Below are 19,335 nucleotides of genomic sequence, written 5' to 3' on the forward strand. Positions count from 1 at the left end.
TCACTGCTGTAACACCAATTTGTTACAGCAGTACAGCAGTTACAGATGGATGTCTAAAATCTGGCCTAGTGGACAGATTTCAGGAGACAACCCTAGTTATAATGAATAGGGGAAATCTGAGAGGTTAGCCAAACCAAATGAAGGTAAGCATGGAGAGTGGTCAAGTCTTAGCCTCAGGTGTGGGTTCCACAATTAGCCCACACACACGCACACAATAATTCCGCTTAGACAGGTAATTACAAAAGTACTCTATTATAATCCCAAAACACACTAGTAAAATGAAACAAGCAGGTAATATTATCACACAACACTTAGTTATCAAACATATATACAGTCACCTTAGGTTTGTAGAAATGCATACAATTCACTTGAACACCTGAAAGGAAGCTAAGTAATAACGCAGTATGGAAAACCAATTCACAAGAATAATACCCTAACTTTACAATTCCAATCCTTATGTTGAATGCGGCCTCGTGCCATGCCCAAAGGTCACAGAAACTGTCTCAGGAGAGGGGACAAAGGTAGGAAAGGTTCTTGTGGTGGTGAAAAATGTTCCAGAAGACTTCTCAAGAATATTACAGGTAACTAAGATGCTTTTTCTATTGTTTAGAACAGTTTTTAGAACAAACGTTATAAAAAGCGATAGAATGGAATAAACCAACGTTTAATCTAAGGTTTAATATAGGGTAGACAGGGATGGCTTAAACTTTTGCAGTTACTCACATCCCTTACTCCGATTTTCCCAAGTGACTAGGCAAGTCGACTGGGAGTCGCTGCAGGTAGGTTTGCCCGCTGTTGGATCCAGTAGAGGAAGCCCAGGAGATGCGGGTGCAAGACGGATTCCAGTCGGGTCGCGGGGCTGACTGTAACCCTTTCTGATGAAGAAATGCAGCATGCACCAATGCAGACCTCTTCAGGACACTCTACCAGATGGAGGAAAGCTGGTTCCGGTGACAGTCACCGCACAGGGGCGACAGTAGGCGTCTCTCCAGTCGCTGTCTAAGAAGACCTTCCAGGAAAGTATCCCTTGATGCAGGGAAGTTGGAACTTGGCAGGAAAGTTACTTGTAGCACAAGCTGGCGACTACCGAAGTTCCAGACAAAAACACGGAACGGTGGTGCTTCTGGCGCGGTAGCCTTATTCAGAGCTGGTCGGTCCAAAGGGTGGCCCAGGGACAATATGAGGGCTCAGGACTGCAGGAGCGTGAGAAGACATCAAGACTGATTGGTCCCTCCAGCCCCAGGGTCAAAGTACCACAGAGGGCCTTCTCAGATCAGGTAGTCCAGCAGGGCTTCACCAGGGAAATTGCAGGATCGGTCGCCAGGCCTCTTCAGGAGTCGTCCACTGGTCTTCAGTCAGCTGCATGGCTACACAGGATACTTGACTCCAACGCTGATCTGCTGGAATGGCTACAGGAGTCCTCTTCTTATCCCAAATCCAGGCTCATGTCAAAAACCAGCCCACCAATTGTAATGATCTGCACCACTCACTCAGCCAGCAGAGGTCAAATCCGGGTCAAAACAGCCACTTTTTCTGGTAAATGCATGACCATATTAGGGATTTCCTGACCTGAGAAGGCAGGAAGAGGCCAAAAAACAATATAGCCAAAGAACAAGCAATACATTTTGTGGCACAGCCATTTTAGGGCACTAGTCAAGTTTAGTAGCCAGACGAGGTAATGTTGAATGTGCACACTACAAGTACTCTAAAAATTGTAAAAAATGTAACTGCTGCCACTAGCTTGTCTTTAGGCACTTATAAAAATAACCAAACATCCCCAGTGTAAAATATTAATGTGGTACAAAAGTATTCCCATGCACTCCATTGTAAGATGCAGTGTGCACTGTTAGAAAAGTTACCCAAACAGGTTAAAATGCCAAAGCGAAACAGAGTCTCCCGGTTCTTATAGTCAGAAGGACTGATCATTTCGACCATGACAAATGAGCAAAAGGTCATGGAAGTGAAGCTGAAGGCTTCACTTATCTGTAAAAAGCCAGGATAGGTTCAAAAACAAAAGCACAGCGTTTGGGGGTCCATAGAATATGGAGGTAAAGTTGTCTAAAAGAGAAATCATTCCTAACAGCCACTCACCTGGCTCTGGACTATCTCCAGTGTGAGTTAGACCACAGCCTGCGAGCCTCAAGGCAGAAAATAAAGCGACATACAAGCTCGTATCTCAATATGCTCAAAGAATATTTTATTTATTTTTAGAAAAGAGTGTCTATTTTCAGGAGATTTGCGGGTTCTCCACTGAGACATTTTGTAGTGCGACTACATCTCATATCTGCGCACTAGCGCCCCCATACACTACAGGTTTGGTAATAGATATTATCAGACTTTAGCCGTGGGTTAACCTTTTGGGCTGATGATCAAACCTTTTGACACACTCCTACAAGGAATAATGTCCTCCTTTTTATTCCGTTTTTCCAGGCTGCAACACTTTCACACACCGGCCAAGGGCCGTCCTCCGGGGTTGCGATTTCCTCAATAAGCTTTCCTTCTATCTCTATCGCTGTCCAGGGACAGGGACATACCACTTTGTAGGCTGTCACCATACTCATTTCCCTATGTTTCTGTCTCTTTCCAGGTCTGAGATTTAGCCCTCAGTAAGCTTATAGGCTTCCTGCTTTCCCTCTCTCTCTCTCTCTCTCTCTCTCTCTGTCTCTCTCTGTCTCTGACTCTCTCTTCCGCTGGTCCCTTGTTTTTTCTGCCTGCAATAAGGCCTGTAGCTTGATCAGTGCTGCTAAAGACTAAGCCGTCAGCTTTTTTATAGGGCTACTGATTACCCTGGTTATCTCATATTCTTCCTGAGGAATTGCTCCCCCTTATCCCTATCGACTCTTCTAACTATATCTGCCTCCGTTTAGTTTTCTCCTCTTATTAGAGTGAGTTGGTTCCTTCTCTTTCCTGTTTTGTTTTAATTAATACATGCCTCTTGACAGCCTAAGGTTTAAAAACACTGGTACCGTTTTGAAGTCAGGCATAAGTATGAGTTTGATTGTGCAGCAGTGCTGCGCGGCAGGAACCCTGTTGGTGCCTTCAAGGGGAGCTGTCTGTGACTTCTACTTCCCCGAATGGATGCATGGGAATAATTAAGGGTTGGGGAGGCTCACAAGTACATGCTGAGAGCTCGGCAGCTGTGCAGCAGTTTTCCCTCTCTATTGCTGTCCCTCTGGCCATTATTGTGAATCAATCAGCTTGGGATTTTGCTACTTCTCAACAAGGGCTCATAAAGGGTTGCCATCTTAGGGAGATTGTCTGTAGGTGACTTAAAGGGACACTTTCTTTGTTCCTCACCTGCTCAGGATTTGGGCAGCTATCTCAGGACAAAGGCTACTTTAACCATGTCCAGGGGTTCTGAAGAGCCTCAGAGGTGCCTTTTTGACAGCTTGTGTTTTCACTGGATTTTTGGAGACCACATTCCATTTGCACCAGACAAACGACTGGACCGCACTCCACCAGTTATCTGTTTTACAGGAAGCTCCAAGCTTTGCTTTGATGAATGATAAAACTTGAGGTCCGGTGTGACATATTACTTAGCCTATTTTAGCACTGTTGCTCCATTGAGCAATATAGGACATCTCTTGCCTCTTTATGCTGGTTTGCGCTGATTTCTGATGATTTGCAAGGAGTCATTGTGTTGGAAAATACCCATATGGCCGCTAACTCTCCACCTGTGGTCATTGTAACTTATGAAATTGTTGCAGAATGGCTGTTTTCGACAGGGTCTGTTTATGTACATTGTATCCCTGCTGTAACCGTTGGGCTCACTTGGGATAACAGTTCTGACTGTCATTAGGCAATCTCGCATTTAGCTAAAGTCATGTAGCCCGCTCCTGGATGCTGTTAGCTAACATCAGAGGCATGAATGGTGGACTTTCAGTGCCATGCAAATGACGTTAAAACGTTTGGAATATTCATGTTTTTGTGTTCTTTCCCCTTAGGTGCAATTTTCAGGAGAGGCTGAAAGGGGTGCCCAAGCCATGAAGAGAGAATTTTTCCTCTACTTATTTGACACAATACTTGATCCAGATTATGGTTTATTTATTCAGTCTGATAAATACTCTGATGTGTGGTTTCCTGCAAAGGTGAGGACATTTTTGATACGTTTACCGTCTTTAGGCAAGTGTTTGTAACATGCTTTGACTATATAGTGGCATATGCCACAAGTGTTTTTCTCAGATGTTGAAGTATACGGCTGTTGACCATGGCTGTGTGTAAAATAGGACCCCCCAATGTAATTGAGGCAAACGACAGTGCTCTTTAGGTCATGGCAATTTCGCAGCGTATTGTCACAGATGCCTGGCTTGTCTTATTTAAACATGTAATTGAAGCAAACACATATGTTGTGATTGACTTGCCATCCTTTGTCCGAGTTTGATGTTAGGAAAGATGTTCTTTTTGCAACTTTACCTCCATAGTTTCCACGGGGCCCCATTCTTTTTGCTCTGTTTTTGATCCTGTTCTGACTTTTTGAAGGGAAGTAAAGCCTTCAGCTTCACTCACCCTGTCTTTTGCTCATTGTTATGGGGAAAGTGATCAGTCGTTCAGACTATCTGTAATGGGAAACTTTGTTACCCTTTTGAATTATTGTATTTTTAACATTGCTCACAGCATCCTACAATGCAGTGAAATGGGGATACTTTGTATCACCCTAGCATTTTACACAGAGGGTTTGTTGGGTCATTTTTTACAATTTTTGCATTCTTTTTGGTCCTTACATTCTGAGAGTCGGCTTCTGGGGGGATGTGAAACCGGTAGTTGTCCCCGATTGGACAGCTGCTGGTTGTTTGAAAGGTGCAGATCCTTACCATTGGGTTGCTTGGGGTGCTTCCAGCTCGAATTCTGGATAAAAGAAGGACCGCTGCAGCTATTCTTCAGATCTTTGTTGGAGCAAAGAATCCCTTGAAGAAGAGCAGACAGCTGAAAATCCGAAGATGACCCCTAAAGTGGCCCAGCATCCACTCCAGTGTCTGGCCAGGTGAAGCCATGCTCCTCTGCCTGATCTCCGAAGACCCTGAACAGTGCTTCAGCCCTTGAACTAGTGGGACAAACTAGTCTCAGTGCCTTTTTGAGGACCCAGCCCTTCAGAGACTTCGGAAGTGTCCCTGGACTGCCTGTGGACTGACCAGCTCTGTCATGGGCTACCTCACCAGAAACGCCGCCATTATGGGATCGAGTCCGGAGATTTGGTGGTCATCACTTTGTGCCACAAGTCACCTTCTCCCCGAATTCTGGCTTCCTTTCTTCAAAGGAACCTGTCCTGGAACAGCTGGTGTAACAGCGACTCGAAGGAAGCCTGACGTCGCCTGCAAACAGTGATTGTTGCTGGAACTCTCCTTCCTCCATCCAGTGAAGTGCCATAAGAAGGCCTGCATCATTGGATAATGCATTACTTCACTGACATGGGTTGCATCTTACATCTGTACCCGACAGGAAGAATGCTCAAACCAGAAATTTCTGTGCACCGTTTACCGGAACAAAGGGCGGAAGATGGAGTCCCCAGTGAACCCCAGATGATACACAAAGACATCTGGGAAAATTGGAGTCTGTGGGGTAAGTAAGCGTCTGGGTGGCTGTACCCCCCTGTCTTCCATAGGATAACATTGGGAATAATTCATTTGTCTTCTGTCTCCCCTCCACTCACCTTTGGTCTTCAAACCTGGGTCAGTGTCCTTCCCCTGTGTCTAGAAGAAAGAAGAGATCTTAGCTGTTTCTGGTAAATTGTTGTAGAACTTATTAAGAAATGTAAACTAATGACAATGACAAGCCCACTGCATCCTTTTAAAAATAAGAACTCTTACCTGTGACTTTCAGACACAAAGCCCCATTCCTCTCAGGGGTTGGACTTCTAAAGTTAGGATATTGAACGTGTGACTGATTACCATAATTTTATCGCATATACAGTACTTACCTGCCCGCTCTGCTTGATAAGTTATGTGCTGATGTCTATTAAGTGAATGTAATGGTGATTGTATATATTTGTATTATAGAGTATTGTGTGATACTACGTGCTAGTTAGATTTTTCAGTGTGTTCTAAAGGCCTAAAATAAATAACTGTATTTGTATAACTGACTAAATTATTGTGTGCTATTCTGTGTGGACTCATGGAGGGGCCCTGACCCCACTCACACTCTCCGAAGACTTGAGAGCTCTCCATTTCTACCTTGATTGGGTTTTGGTTAAACTCTCAGAGCTCATTGTTCACCATAACCAGGGTGGCCTCCTAAAATCTGTACACCTGGCCAGATTCTAGAAATCGGTCTTAACAATTTGGTGCACAGCTTTGAGGATACGTTCTTGGGTACCCAGTGTTGTTCACTGGTGTAGTACTATAATAATGTTTACACAGAACACTGAAATGTAAAGGCAAGAGGCTGTATAACAGCTACCTACTATTGATATAGAATGAAAACCTTCACCATGACTACTCTTGCTACTCTCAAGGGAGCAGTTTACAAACAAGGAGGGAATCCCAATGGTACTACTAAAGTAGTTGCTCTACCTTTTATCGGGTGAGATAAACTTTTTAACAGTAGAGATAGTTAGCATATACCAACAGCTTGCAGTAATAATTAGATCAGAGCTGGGGTTGTCACATGATCAGAAAATACAATTTTATTAATAACAATTTGTTAAACAAAAACACAATTCATATAGTAAAAAGCAAGAGTCTCATTATCTTCGCTGCATCATTCTAAAGGCTAAAACACTGTCTACAACCCGACATTATAGTCGTGACATATGGACCTATATGAAGTTAGGTGTCACATTATTAGTAAGCGTCGAGAGAGTCTTGAGAGGGGTATAGGGGTAATTAGCCGACTTAAACCTCTCTTAGCTCTTATTGTTAGAGTGTGTTGACAGTCTAGAGATTTCTTATCTAGAGATGGGAACTCGACATGTTTCAGTTCTCATATACTAATAGGGAACTTTCTTCAGGAGGTATGTGACTGTTATTAGAAATAATACAGTAAAGACAGAGGATATTATAAAAACAATTATCGTTGGGGGTTTTCGTTCTTGTGTGGCGTTTCCAACATCAGGCTTGTCACATTCAAACTGTAGCTGTTGGTATTAAAGATAAAAACAGTGAAGGTCAGCTTTTATGGCTTAAATTCTCACTATAATCTTATTTTATATAAAATTGGTTTAGGCAAAATTATTACCTAGTCCAAAGGTTTAGAGTGTGTCCAAGGGGGTTTGTTCCTGAATAAAGCAGGAGTTGGTCCTTGGGGTCAGCTTTGGACTCTGATTTCAGTCTTTTGCGACCTGCAATTCAAATTTTGCATCTTATTTTATAAACTGCTGTAAAACAAGGCTGGGCTTCATCACTGTGGATGACTTAGGCAATGATATTGATTATATTCGGACTTACCTTATAGATAGGAGCCGAATTGGGACATAGAGGGTTCTTCAGTTCTTATTCTTGTGTTCACTATTTTGTGAGGAGAATTCAGTATATATTATTTTGTAATAATTCCAGAAGTTCTTATTGAGGTCTATAGGGGAAGTAAATGGATAACGTATTTGAATAGTCTAGAGCGGGATTTAGTGCAAAACAAAAGCAATTATCCGCTCTATTTTTTCAATTTGACAAACCTACCTTTCAAGTAGGTGTTGACGTTCATTCACTGTCATGGTGATCCCACGTGTTACTCAGTTAGTCTTCTAATTCGCACATCTATGTTTTTTGTTATATCTTGGGTATGATACCAGATCGTGATCAAATCTGGAAGATAGAGGACATTCAAAGGTTTTTTTTGGACTATATGTTTACCTATGGTTACTTGGTCTAATTGAGCGGCATCAGGTTCTAATTTCGACACGTTGCGGCGTTCAGTTAACCAATCACTGCTTTTTGCGGGCTAAAGCAAGTTTTATTCTTACCTGTATCTGGAAAGAGAATTTCTCTGCTGCGTGTGTGGAACTATTCACGCGGGTGCCCGGCTCGAATCTAATCCACTGAGAATCGCGGCCGCCATCTTGGAATTTTCGTATTTCAAGTGGCTGATGTCCTATCTTTGTGTTCATAGTTCTCTACGGCTCTGTTTGTGCCGCTATCGCATTGTGGGCACCGTGTTCATTAGTATATACTCTGTTGCGGGTGTTGTTAATTCATATTAGAAACTACCCGTGTTGCTGAACATTACCTCTGTAGAGTATAACGCATTCGCTGACAGATACTTTAAATGGGCAGTGATAAGCTCATACGTATTTTGGACTTGTTTAAATTAAATAGTATGTCCTAAATCTATGTTTATTCTTAGTTTCATCATACATAGTGATCTGGTTTTGGCAAACCGCCTTGTTTTTTAAAACCCAGATGGTTCTTATTCAATTTCTGCTCGTAGTGGTATCTATTACTCTTGCCTAAGGTGCTAATCTTAATGTCAAGTTTAAGAAAACAGACTATAGAGTACTATACCTTTGTAGGGAGTAGTAATACTAGATGTTTAGTGGAGCCCTACATAGTTAGATTATATGTTTAACTTAGACCTGTTCTACGGAACCTCCGCTGGTTGTATATATCGGAAGGCTGCAGAGGTGAATTTAAATTTTGTTCCATTCAATGGCTTCATTAAGCCCTACTTGATATCTTTTTGTTAAGAAAAAAAGTCTTTGTTCTTTTTCTAATACCATATTTTTCTTTTTGTTTCTATCATTCCCTGACATAGTCAGGAGGACAGTCCATCGTAGATCATCACTGGTATGATTGCATTCCAGGAAGTGCTTAACCATTGTCAAGCTCTGAAGTAATTCCCTTCCCTTCCTCCTCACCTGAGTCTTCAGTGGAACTGTCTTGGCAATCTGTCTTCTTTCTTAATCGCTCTTGCTTCCTTGCCTTTGTCTTCTTCCTGGTCTTTTTATCGTGCAAAAAGGGAAAAGCTCCCTGGGATGCCACGCTGTCGGTAAATGAGAAAACCAGACAGTGGGGACTCCTGGGAGCCGGTTCCGGAGCAGGGAAAAAGCCACTTGGCAGAAAAAACCCTGCTAGTTGATACCACTTGTTTACAGACAGGACGCGTGCAGTAGCAGGCTGAGTCTGGGTATAACAGCTGGTCTTGTTGGAGTATCCGGAGCTGTTCCAAGGACTGTAGTTAACGAAGCCACAGGGAGGAAAGTCTGCCCACAAGGTAAGCCAGCGGAAGGCGAAACCAAAACGGGGGAAACAGAAGCGAGAGGGAAGGAAAACACAGGGGATACTGAGAGCGGGAGCCAAGGCGGGGAAACAGACACGGATCGCGTCGGAGGAAAGAGAGGGCACTAGCGAAAGCACGGGAAAGCAAACAGGAGACCAAAGCGGGAGAGGGAAATACACAAGGGAGCGTTACCTTCACGGAGCAACGAAGGTGCAACGCAAGGAGAGAAGGGTTGGACCGGCATTACTAGACGCTGCGGCCATCTTGGATGAAACACTAGACCGTTGCGTCCGGACGGCAGCCAACATGGTGGAACCTCTAATGGCGCTTCCAGACGTCCTACAATCTTCGCCATGCTGAATGCATGACAGTAGGCCTCCTCCTAAACGGGGGGCCTCCCGGTTTGCCGGGATGTAATTTGTGGAACCTTCAGACTAGTAGAGGAGCATGTAGGTGTCGTACTGGTTCCCATGATCATTCTGCAACCGGATACCCCTTCCAGTGTACAAGGTATTGTAAAACACCACGATGTAGCGGGAATCAACCAAATGAGAGACTTCGTATTCAGCAGGCGCCGCCGGGGTAGTACTAGACGCTCTGCCTGATCTTCTTTTATAAGGATCAGGTAGATAGGGTTTCAAAAGTGAGGCATGGAACACCGGATGAACGTTTTTCAGGTAAATGGGTAATTTGAGCCGAAAGGCAACCGGATTATTCTTCTTGGTGATTTGGAAAGGCCCGATATATCTTGGAGCAAACTTCCCTGTATGGGTCCACCGTGGAAGAAACTTAGTAGCCAACCAAACCTTGCTGCCTTCAGCCCATAGGGGAGTAGCCTTCCTCTTCTTGTCAGCACAAGTCTTGTAAGAACGACGACTAGTGTCTAGAGTCTCACTGGCTAATTTGTGTGTGTCCTTGAGATCCTGTAGTAGGTGTTCTATAGCAGGCAGTTTAGAAGGTCGCAGCTGGGCAAGCGGGAGATGATTAGGATGGTATCCAAAGGTACAAAAAAAAGGGGACATTTGGATGGCGGTGTGTCTGGTGTTATTATATGCGAATTTGGCAATGGGAAGGAAGGTACACCAATCTTCCTGCTTCTTACCACAAAAACAACGGAGGTATTGTTCCAAGGTGTGATTCAGTCTCTCAGTCTGTCCATTGCTTTGGGGATGAAAGCCAGATGATAGAGCTCGCTGGATACCCAATTGTTTGCAAAGGGACCCCCAAAACAAAGAGGTAAATTGTGGGCCACGATCGGAGACAAGGGTGTCGGGAAGACCATGTAGCCGTACAATGTCCTTGAGAAATACTCTGGCCGTTTCGGAGGCTGTGGGTACTCCCTTTAGTGGAGTAAAGTGAGCCAACTTGCTTAAGGTGTCTACTGTCACCATGATGGCGGTATTTCCTTCCGAAACGGGTAGTTCAACAATAAAGTCTGTAGAGACGTGAGTCCAAGGTTGTTTGGGTGCTGGTTTCTGTTGAAGTAACCCAAGGGGTTGAGGTGGTATATTTGTTAGAAGCACAGATCGGACAAGAGGAAAATTACAACTGGACATCTTGGCTCCAGGCCGGCCACCAGAATAGTCTAGAAATCAGATCCTTGGTGGCACGTATGCCCTTGTGATCGGCTAAAGGCGAGTCGTGACACCAGGAGAGAGCCATTTCTTATCTGGGAGATACAAGGCTCGCTCTTTGAATAGGAATCCTTCTCTTTCTTCAATCCCAGGATCCACAAGTCCCTTCGTGGGTTTACCCTGTTGTTTGAGCTGGACTTCATGTAAAAAGGCGTTAGCTATGGTCTTGAAGTTCTTGCCTGCTAATAACAAGTCGTGGACTAGGTTCACCTCAGTATCCACCTGGAATCTGCGGGATAGGGCATCAGCCAAGATGTTCTCCTTGCCGGGTAGGTAGGTGACCTCAAAGTCGAACTGGGAGAAAAAATATGCCCATCGGGCATGTCGGGCAATACGGCACTCCATTTGCTGAAGAATCCGAAGATTGCTATGGTCGGTACGCACAGTGAAGCGATGTCTGGCCCCTTGGAGGAGGTGTCGCCACTCCTCACAAGCATATTTGATGGCTAATAACTCTCTTTCGATAACGGAATAGTTCCTTTTGCTGGATGAGAGGGTTTTCGAGTAATAAGCCACTGGATGTTCCGATCTGTCTGAGCCCTTTTGTAGGAGAGCTGCCCCAATGGCTCCTCCTGAGGCGTCGGTCTCAACGATGAAGGGTAAAGCTTGATCTGGCTGGACAAGAATCGGTGCTGAGGTAAAGGCCTTTTTTAGGGCTTGAAAGGCGGTGTCTGCTTCATGTGTCCAGTTAAACAGCACACCTTTCTTAAGCAAGCAGGTGATTGGAAGGACCAAATCGGAGAATCCCGAGATGATATGTCTGTAAAAATTAGCTAGTCCCAGAAAACGTTGAACTTCCTTGACGCTTTTGGGTACAGGCCACTGAAGAACTGACTGAATCTTCCTTGGGTCCATGCGGATACCTTCTTGAGAGAGAATGAAACCCAAATAGGATACAGTGGGGGAATCAAAGACGCATTTCTCCGGTTTAACATAGAGTTGGTTCTCCAGTAGATGTTCCAATACCATCCGAACATGTTTGCGGTGTGCTGTAAGGGAAGATGAGTAGATCAAAATGTCATCTAAATATACAACCACGGAGGAGAATAGGAGGTCTGCTAGCAGTTTGTCCATAAAGCGTTGGAGCACCGCTGGGGCATTTACCAGGCGGAAAGGCATGACCCGATATTCAAAATGACCCAGAGTTGTCCTAAAGGCTGTCTTCCACTCATCCCCCTGCCTAATGCGGAGCAGGTGGTAAGCCCCTCTTAGATCCAGTTTACTGAAGACTGAAGAACCTTGAACTGCCTCCAATATTTCCTTGATCAGAGGCATTGGGTATCGGTCCTTTACGGTGAGTTGATTCAACCCGCGATAATCAATGCTGGGGCGTAGTTCGCGGGAATCTTTCTTTGGTATAAAGAACAGCAAAGCTCCTGCTGGTGACTTGGATTCCTGGATGAGTCCGTTTTGCAAGTTACAATCTAGATACTCTTTAAGGGCTTTGCGTTCCGGCAGGTACAAAGGGTACATCCTCCCGAATGGAATTGAAGCGTTGGGTATGGTGTCTATGGCACAGTCTTCGTTTCTGTGAGGAGGAAGGGAATGTGGCTGTTTATCAATGAAAACCTCAAGAAAGTCTTGGTAATGCTTCGGGACAAGGTGTAGGGAGGCCGCTAGCAACACACTTCTGCTGTAGGATAGCCTGTTTGGGTGAGAATGATGAAGACAGTAGTTTTGGCAATAGGAGGACTGGAACTGTATGGTATTGGTTGACCAGTCAATGAGAGGGTTGTGACGGCGCAACCACGGAATCCCCAGAATCACAGGAAAATGGGCTGCCTTAATAAGGTCAAACACCATCTCTTCCTTATGTAAAAACAGTTGTACTTGGAGAGGAAGTGTCTCCTGGGTGATCGGTCCGGAGGACAAGGGTGTTCCATCCACCCCTTCCACCGGGATGGGTTGATCCTTAGTGAGAATGGGTATCTTCATTTCTCTTGCCCAAGAAACATCTATGAAGTTTCCCGCCGCCCTGCAATCCAGCATGGCTAGTACTTCCCAGGCGGATGAAGATCTACGGGACAATTTGATCTGAAAAACCATCAACCGATTGTCCTCTCGAGGGGAATGTGGCAATGTGTTCAGGTTCGGGGGGAATCGTTTCCCTGGCGACGTGGAGGTACCAACTCACAGAGACAGAATAACTAGTTCTCAATAAAGGTCTAGGCTATGTTATTACTAAAAAGCATACCCGTTCCTCTTTCGCAACGATTTTTTCAAGCTAATGCGGAAGATTCATTTGAAAGAATATTTTGCAGATACTACCAACGAAATGGCCACTACATCTATAAAAAACCATACAGGTTTAAAAAATCCCTCCCAGTTCTGTCCTCCTAGTTATACACACTCTCCCGAGTCAATAATTTTTGAAAAACGAGTGCTAAAAGAAGTAGAATTATTGGAAAAGAAAACCAATCCAATATTCCATAATTGGAGTCGCGACGAACAAGAAGCTCTAAACAATCTTTCTAAAAATGAAAAAATTATAATCAATAGGGCAGACAAAGGAGGAGGTATAGTCATATTAGATAAAGACGACTATATAAACGAATGCTTGCGTCAGCTGAATAATAACAAGTATTACAAAAAACTAGCTGAAGACCCTCCTATTGAAAAAATTATAGAATTAAAAGTTGGAAAAGCTAAAGAACGTGGATGGATCAGTCGACAAGAAAGTGAATTCCTAACTAATCCAGATCCCTCCACTCCAACATTTTATTGTCTCCCCAAGATTCATAAGACCTTCAATAAACCCCCCGGGGAGACCTATTGTAGCTGGAATTAACTCTATTCTTGAACCTTTGTCAAAAAATGCCGATTTCTATCTAAAAAATTACGTCACTCAAATGAAATCATACTTAAAAGACACAAAAGAAGTGATCAAGAGATTCGAAAATCTCCCTTACGATACTAACACACAGTTCCTTATAACCCTTGACATAGTTGCATTATATACTAACATACCGCAACATGAAACTATCGAAACTCTAGAGGAAATACTCCTCACACGCCTTGACAACAATCCAGTTCCAACATCATTTATACTCTGGTGTATAGAAGTTTCCCTCACTAAAAAAAATTTTGAATTTCAAGAGCAGTTTTGAGGGAACGACGATGGGAGCTACCATGGCCCCAAGTGTGGCCAATTTATATGTAGAATTTTTTTAAAAAAGACACGTCTATATAAACAACCCTTTTGAAAAACATCTGTTGTCGTGGGCTAGATATATAGACAATATAATTATCCTTTGGCAAGGCTCAGAAAATCAAGCTAATTTGTTCCTGACATGGTTGAATCAATGCAATCGCCATCTGTAGTTCACCATGACGATACATAAAGAAGAAATAAACTTTCTAGATGTAACTATCTTCCATAAAGATGGGTCATTATTAGTGAAGACTTATCACAAAGAAACGGATAAAAATTTGCTACTACATTATTAAAGCCATCATGTTAAACACCTAAAAGATAATTTACCATATGGACAATTTCTTTGGTTAAAAAGAAATAGCAGTACAAGGGATGCATATGAGGAAGAAGCACGAATAATTTCCAATAAACTTCGTGATAGAAAATATCCCAAGAGACTCATAAGAAAGGCAGAAAAAAGAGCATATAATAACAATCGCGAAGCCTTACTGGAAGAAACAATTAAAAAACCACTTGACAAAACAATAGTGAGTGTTAATACCTTTACCAACTTAAGTCTCTCAATCACTAATATTATCAGAAAACAATGGAAGATCTTTGAACAATCAACCACCAAATTATCGTGCCCACTCTTCGCATATAGAAAGTCCACAACTATAGGCAATTGGGTGAGTAGTAGCAAACTCAGAGTAAAATTACCCCAAGTAGAAAGAATTACAGAAGCCTGGGGACTCGCCCCTATTTCAGTTCACTACCCATGTGGACATTGTTCAGTCTGTTAGTACACCGCTAAGTCAAAGGAAGTCGATATTGGTTTAAAGACTCCATGGCACCAGTCTAACTTCACTAATTGTAACACGGAATATGTTATATATATGATAACATGTCCATGCCAGCGTAAGTATATTGGAAAAACGACACGTAAGATAAAAACCTGTATTATAGAACATAGGGGTTATATAAAAAACAGGACCATCCTAGCCCCTATGGTTAAGCACTTCCTGGAATGCAATCATACCAGTGATGATCTACGATAGACTGTCCTCCTGACTATGTCAGGGAATGATACAAACAAAAAGAAAAATATGTTATTAGAAAAAGAACAAAGACTTATTTTCTTAACAAAAAGTGATCAAGTAGGGCTTAATGAAGCCATTGAATGGAACAAAATTTAAATTCACCTCTGCAGCCTTCCGATATATACAACCAGCAGAGGTTCCGTAGCCCAGGTCTAAGTTAAACATATAATCTAACTATGTAGGGCTCCACTAAACATCTAGTATTACTACTCCCTATAAAGGTATAGTACTCTATCCCAAGAGACTCATAAGAAAGGCAGCAAAAAGAGCATATAATAACAATTGCGAAGCCTTACTGGAAGAAAAAATTAAAAAAACACTTGTCAAAACAATAGTGAGTGTTAATACCTTTACCAACTTAAGTCTCTCAATCACTAATATTATCAGAAAACAATGGAAGATCTTTGAACAATCAACCACCAAATTATCGTGCCCACTCTTTGCATATAGAAAGTCCACAACTATAGGCAATCGGGTGAGTAGTAGCAAACTCAGAGTAAAATTACCCCAAGTAGAAAGAATTACAGAAGCCTGGGGACTTGCCCCTATTTCAGTTCACTACCCATGTGGACATTGTTCAGTCTGTAAGTACACCGCTAAGTCAAAAGAAGTCGATATTGGTTTAAAGACTCCATGGCACCAGTCTAACTTCACTAATTGTAACACGGAATATGTTATATATATGATAACATGTCCATGCCAGCGTAAGTATATTGGAAAAACGACACGTAAGATAAAAACCTGTATTATAGAACATAGGAGTTATATAAAAAACAAGACCATCCTAGCCCCTATGGTTAAGCACTTCCTGGAATGCAATCATACCAGTGATGATCTACGATAGACTGTCCTCCTGACTATGTCAGGGAATGATACAAACAAAAAGAAAAATATGTTATTAGAAAAAGAACAAAGACTTATTTTCTTAACAAAAAGTGATCAAGTAGGGCTTAATGAAGCCATTGAATGGAACAAAATTTAAATTCACCTCTGCAGCCTTCCGATATATACAACCAGCAGAGGTTCCGTAGCCCAGGTCTAAGTTAAACATATAATCTAACTATGTAGGGCTCCACTAAACATCTACTATTACTACTCCCTATAAAGGTATAGTACTCTATAGTCCGTTTTCTTAAACTTGCCATTAAGATTAGCACCTTAGGCAAGAGTAATAGATACCACTACGAGCAGAAATTGAATAAACCATCTGGGTTTTAAAAAACAAGGCGGTTTGCCAAAACCAGATCACTATGTATGATGAACCTAAGAATAAACATAGATTTAGGACATACTATTCAATTTAAACAAGTCCAAAATACGTATGAGCTTATCACTGCCCATTTAAAGTATCTGTCAGCGAATGCGTTATACTCTACAGAGGTAATGTTCAGCAACACGGGTAGTTTCTAATATGAATTAACAACACCCGCAACAGAGTATATATTAATGAACACGCTGCCCACAATGCGATAGCGGCACAAACAGAGCCGTAGAGAACTATGAACACAAAGATAGGACATCAGCCACTTGAAATACGACCATTCCAAGATGGCGGCCACGATTCTCAGTGGATTAGATTCGAGCTGGGAACCCGCGTGAATAGTTCCACACACGCAGCAGAGAAATTCTCTTTCCAGATACAGGTAAGAATAAAACTTGCTTTAGCCCGCAAAAAGCAGTAATTGGTTAACTGAACGCCGCAACGTGTCGAAATTAGAACCTGATGCCGCTCAATTAGACCAAGTAACCGTAGCTAAACATATAGTCCAAAAAAACCTTTGAATGTCCTCTATCTTCCAGATTTGATCACGATCTGGTATCATACCCAAGATCTAACAAAAAACATAGATGTGCGAATTAGAAGACTAACTGAGTAACACGTGGGATCACCATGACAGTGAATGAACGTCAACACCTACTTGAAAGGTAGGTTTGTCAAATTGAAAAAAATAGAGCGGACAGTTGCCTTTGTTTTGCACCAAATCCCGCTCTAGACTATTCAAATACGTTATCCATTTACTTCCCCTATGTCATGTCACGCGGGAGACTGGGGTCTGCCGCTCCCATTTCCTCCTGGCGAGTCTACCCGCGCGTTCGCGTCTGGGGACTCGCCGGGAGGGGAGCGACGGGTTACGGGGCCGGCGGTCTTCGGCGCATGCGCGGAGGACCTCTCTCTCGGTTCCGCGCATGCGCCGTGGACTGGGCTCGCCTCCTTGGAGGGGCTTGCCTGCCAAGCCTCGTTGTGGGTTCGCCGGCGCCCGGAAACGGAACGGCTTGCGTTCCAGGCCTCTCGGGCGCCGGCGGCCCATAAAAGAGGCCACGAGTCAAAGCGGGTCGCGTCTCAACGTGGTTCGCTTCGCTCGCCTCGTTGTTCCTGCCTCTATACTTACCTGTGGCCTGTCCTGGGCCTGCCTGCCTCCAGTCCTTACCTGGGTCCTGTCCTGGGCCTGCCTGCCTCCAGTCCTTACCTGGGTCCTATCCTGGGCCAGCCTGCCTCCAGTCCTTACCTGTGGCCTGTCCTGGGCCTGCCTGCCTCCAGTCCTTACCTGGGTCCTGTCCTGGGCCTGCCTGCCTCCAGTCCTTACCTGTGGACTGCCCTGGGCCAGCCTGCCTCCAGTCCTTACCCGGGTCCTGTCCTGGGCCTGCCTGCCTCCAGTCCTTACCTGGGTCCTGCCTTGGGCCAGCCTGCCTCCAGCTCTTACCTGGGTCCTGTCCTGGGCCTGTCTGCCTCCAGTCCTTACTTGGGTCCTGTTCTGGGCCAGCCAGCCTCCAGCTACTTCCTGAGTCCTGTCCTGAGTCATCTACCATCTATTGTGTATATGGGTCATACCCTACGCTAGCCTGCATTCTCCTGTTCCATCCTGGACACGTTTATACAGTTCTTTATTTGGACAGACAGCAAGCTCCAACTGACCTCACTCTTTCCTGTCTTGCCTGACTCCGAACTTTATCCTGTGTACCATTGGAACCATCAGCACCAGCCAAGCTCCTTTTGCCTACTGCGAATACCTTTTTTGCTACACTGGTCTATCTACCAACTGTCGCTGCACTGAGGTTCTTGGAAGATTCATGGTCTTGACAACAAGCTCCACCTGGACTATGGTTCCATCCATCTGAGCCTACAATCCTCTTGTCACGCATATCTGGAGAGTGCCTTTCGTGGGTGGTGGAGAGGCTGATTCCTCGTGCCGCTATTTCATCAGTTCCCGGACTCCAGACTGGCGACCTCTGCGAGACCAACCACCAAGACTACAGGTACGCGGTCCTCTCGGGCCAATCAGCTTGACACCCTATAGACCTCAATAAGAACTTCTGGAATTATTACAGAATAATATAGACTGAATTCTCCTCACAAAATAGTGAACAGAAGAATAAGAACTGAAGAACCCTCTATGTCCCAATTGGGCTCCTATCTATAAGGTAAGTCCGAATATAATCGATATCATTGCCTAAGTCATCCACAGTGATGAAGCCCAGCCTTGTTTTACAGCAGTTTATAAAATAAGATGCAAAATTTGAATTGCAGGTCGCAAAAGACTGAAATCAGAGTCCAAAGCTGACCCCAAGGACCAACTCCTGCTTTATTCGGGAACAAACCCCCTTGGACACAGTCTAAACCTTTGGACTAGGTAATAATTTTGCTTAAACCAATTTGATATAAAATAAGATTATAGTGAGAATTTAAGCAATAAAAGCTGACCTTCACTGTTTTTATCTTTAATATCAAAAGCTACCATTTGAATGTGACAAGCCTGATGTTGGAAACGCCACACAAGAACGAAAACCCCCAACGATAATTGTTTTTATAATATCCTCTGTCTTTACTGTATTATTTCTAATAACAGTGACATACCTCCTGAAGAAAGTTCCCTATTAGTTTATGAGAACTGAAACATGTCGAGTTCCCATCTCTAGATAAGAAATCTCTAGACTGTCAACACACTCTAAAAATAAGAGCTAAGAGAGGTTTAAGTCGGATAATTACCCCTATACCCCTGTCAAGACTCTCTCGACGCTTACTAATAATGTGTCACCTAACTTCATGTAGGTCCATATGTCACGACTATAATGTCAGGTTGTAGACAGTGTTTTAGCCTTTAGAGTGATTCGGCGAAAGTAATGAGACTCTCGCGTTTTACTATATGAATTGTGTTTTTGTTTAACAAATTGTTATTAATAAAATTGTATTTTCTGATCATGTGACAACCCCAGCTCCGATCCAATTATTACTGCAAGCTGTTGGTATATGCTAACTACTCTCAAGGTAGAACATTTTTAAAAGTTGTGTTTCAGAGAGAGACTTACCCTCCACTTGAGTAAAAGC

At 43.5% G+C, this 19,335-nt stretch overlaps 1 protein-coding gene across 1 annotated transcript in view; it reads left to right on the plus strand.

Annotated features, from left to right (window-relative positions):
- The window catches only part of LOC138515798 (probable E3 ubiquitin-protein ligase HERC6), a 2,700,520-nt gene that overhangs the window by 2,132,798 nt on the left and 548,387 nt on the right, over positions 1-19,335 (plus strand). The window contains exon 17 of the mRNA XM_069630524.1: positions 3,945-4,088. Within this exon, the coding sequence (XP_069486625.1) occupies positions 3,945-4,088 (144 nt within the window). The remainder of the gene's footprint in view (positions 1-3,944; positions 4,089-19,335) is intronic.

The sequence above is a fragment of the Ambystoma mexicanum genome, chromosome 6q (genome assembly GCF_040938575.1).
Source record: "Ambystoma mexicanum isolate Mex_15411 chromosome 6q, UKY_AmexF1_1, whole genome shotgun sequence".
In the NCBI taxonomy this organism is placed as follows: domain Eukaryota; kingdom Metazoa; phylum Chordata; class Amphibia; order Caudata; family Ambystomatidae; genus Ambystoma; species Ambystoma mexicanum.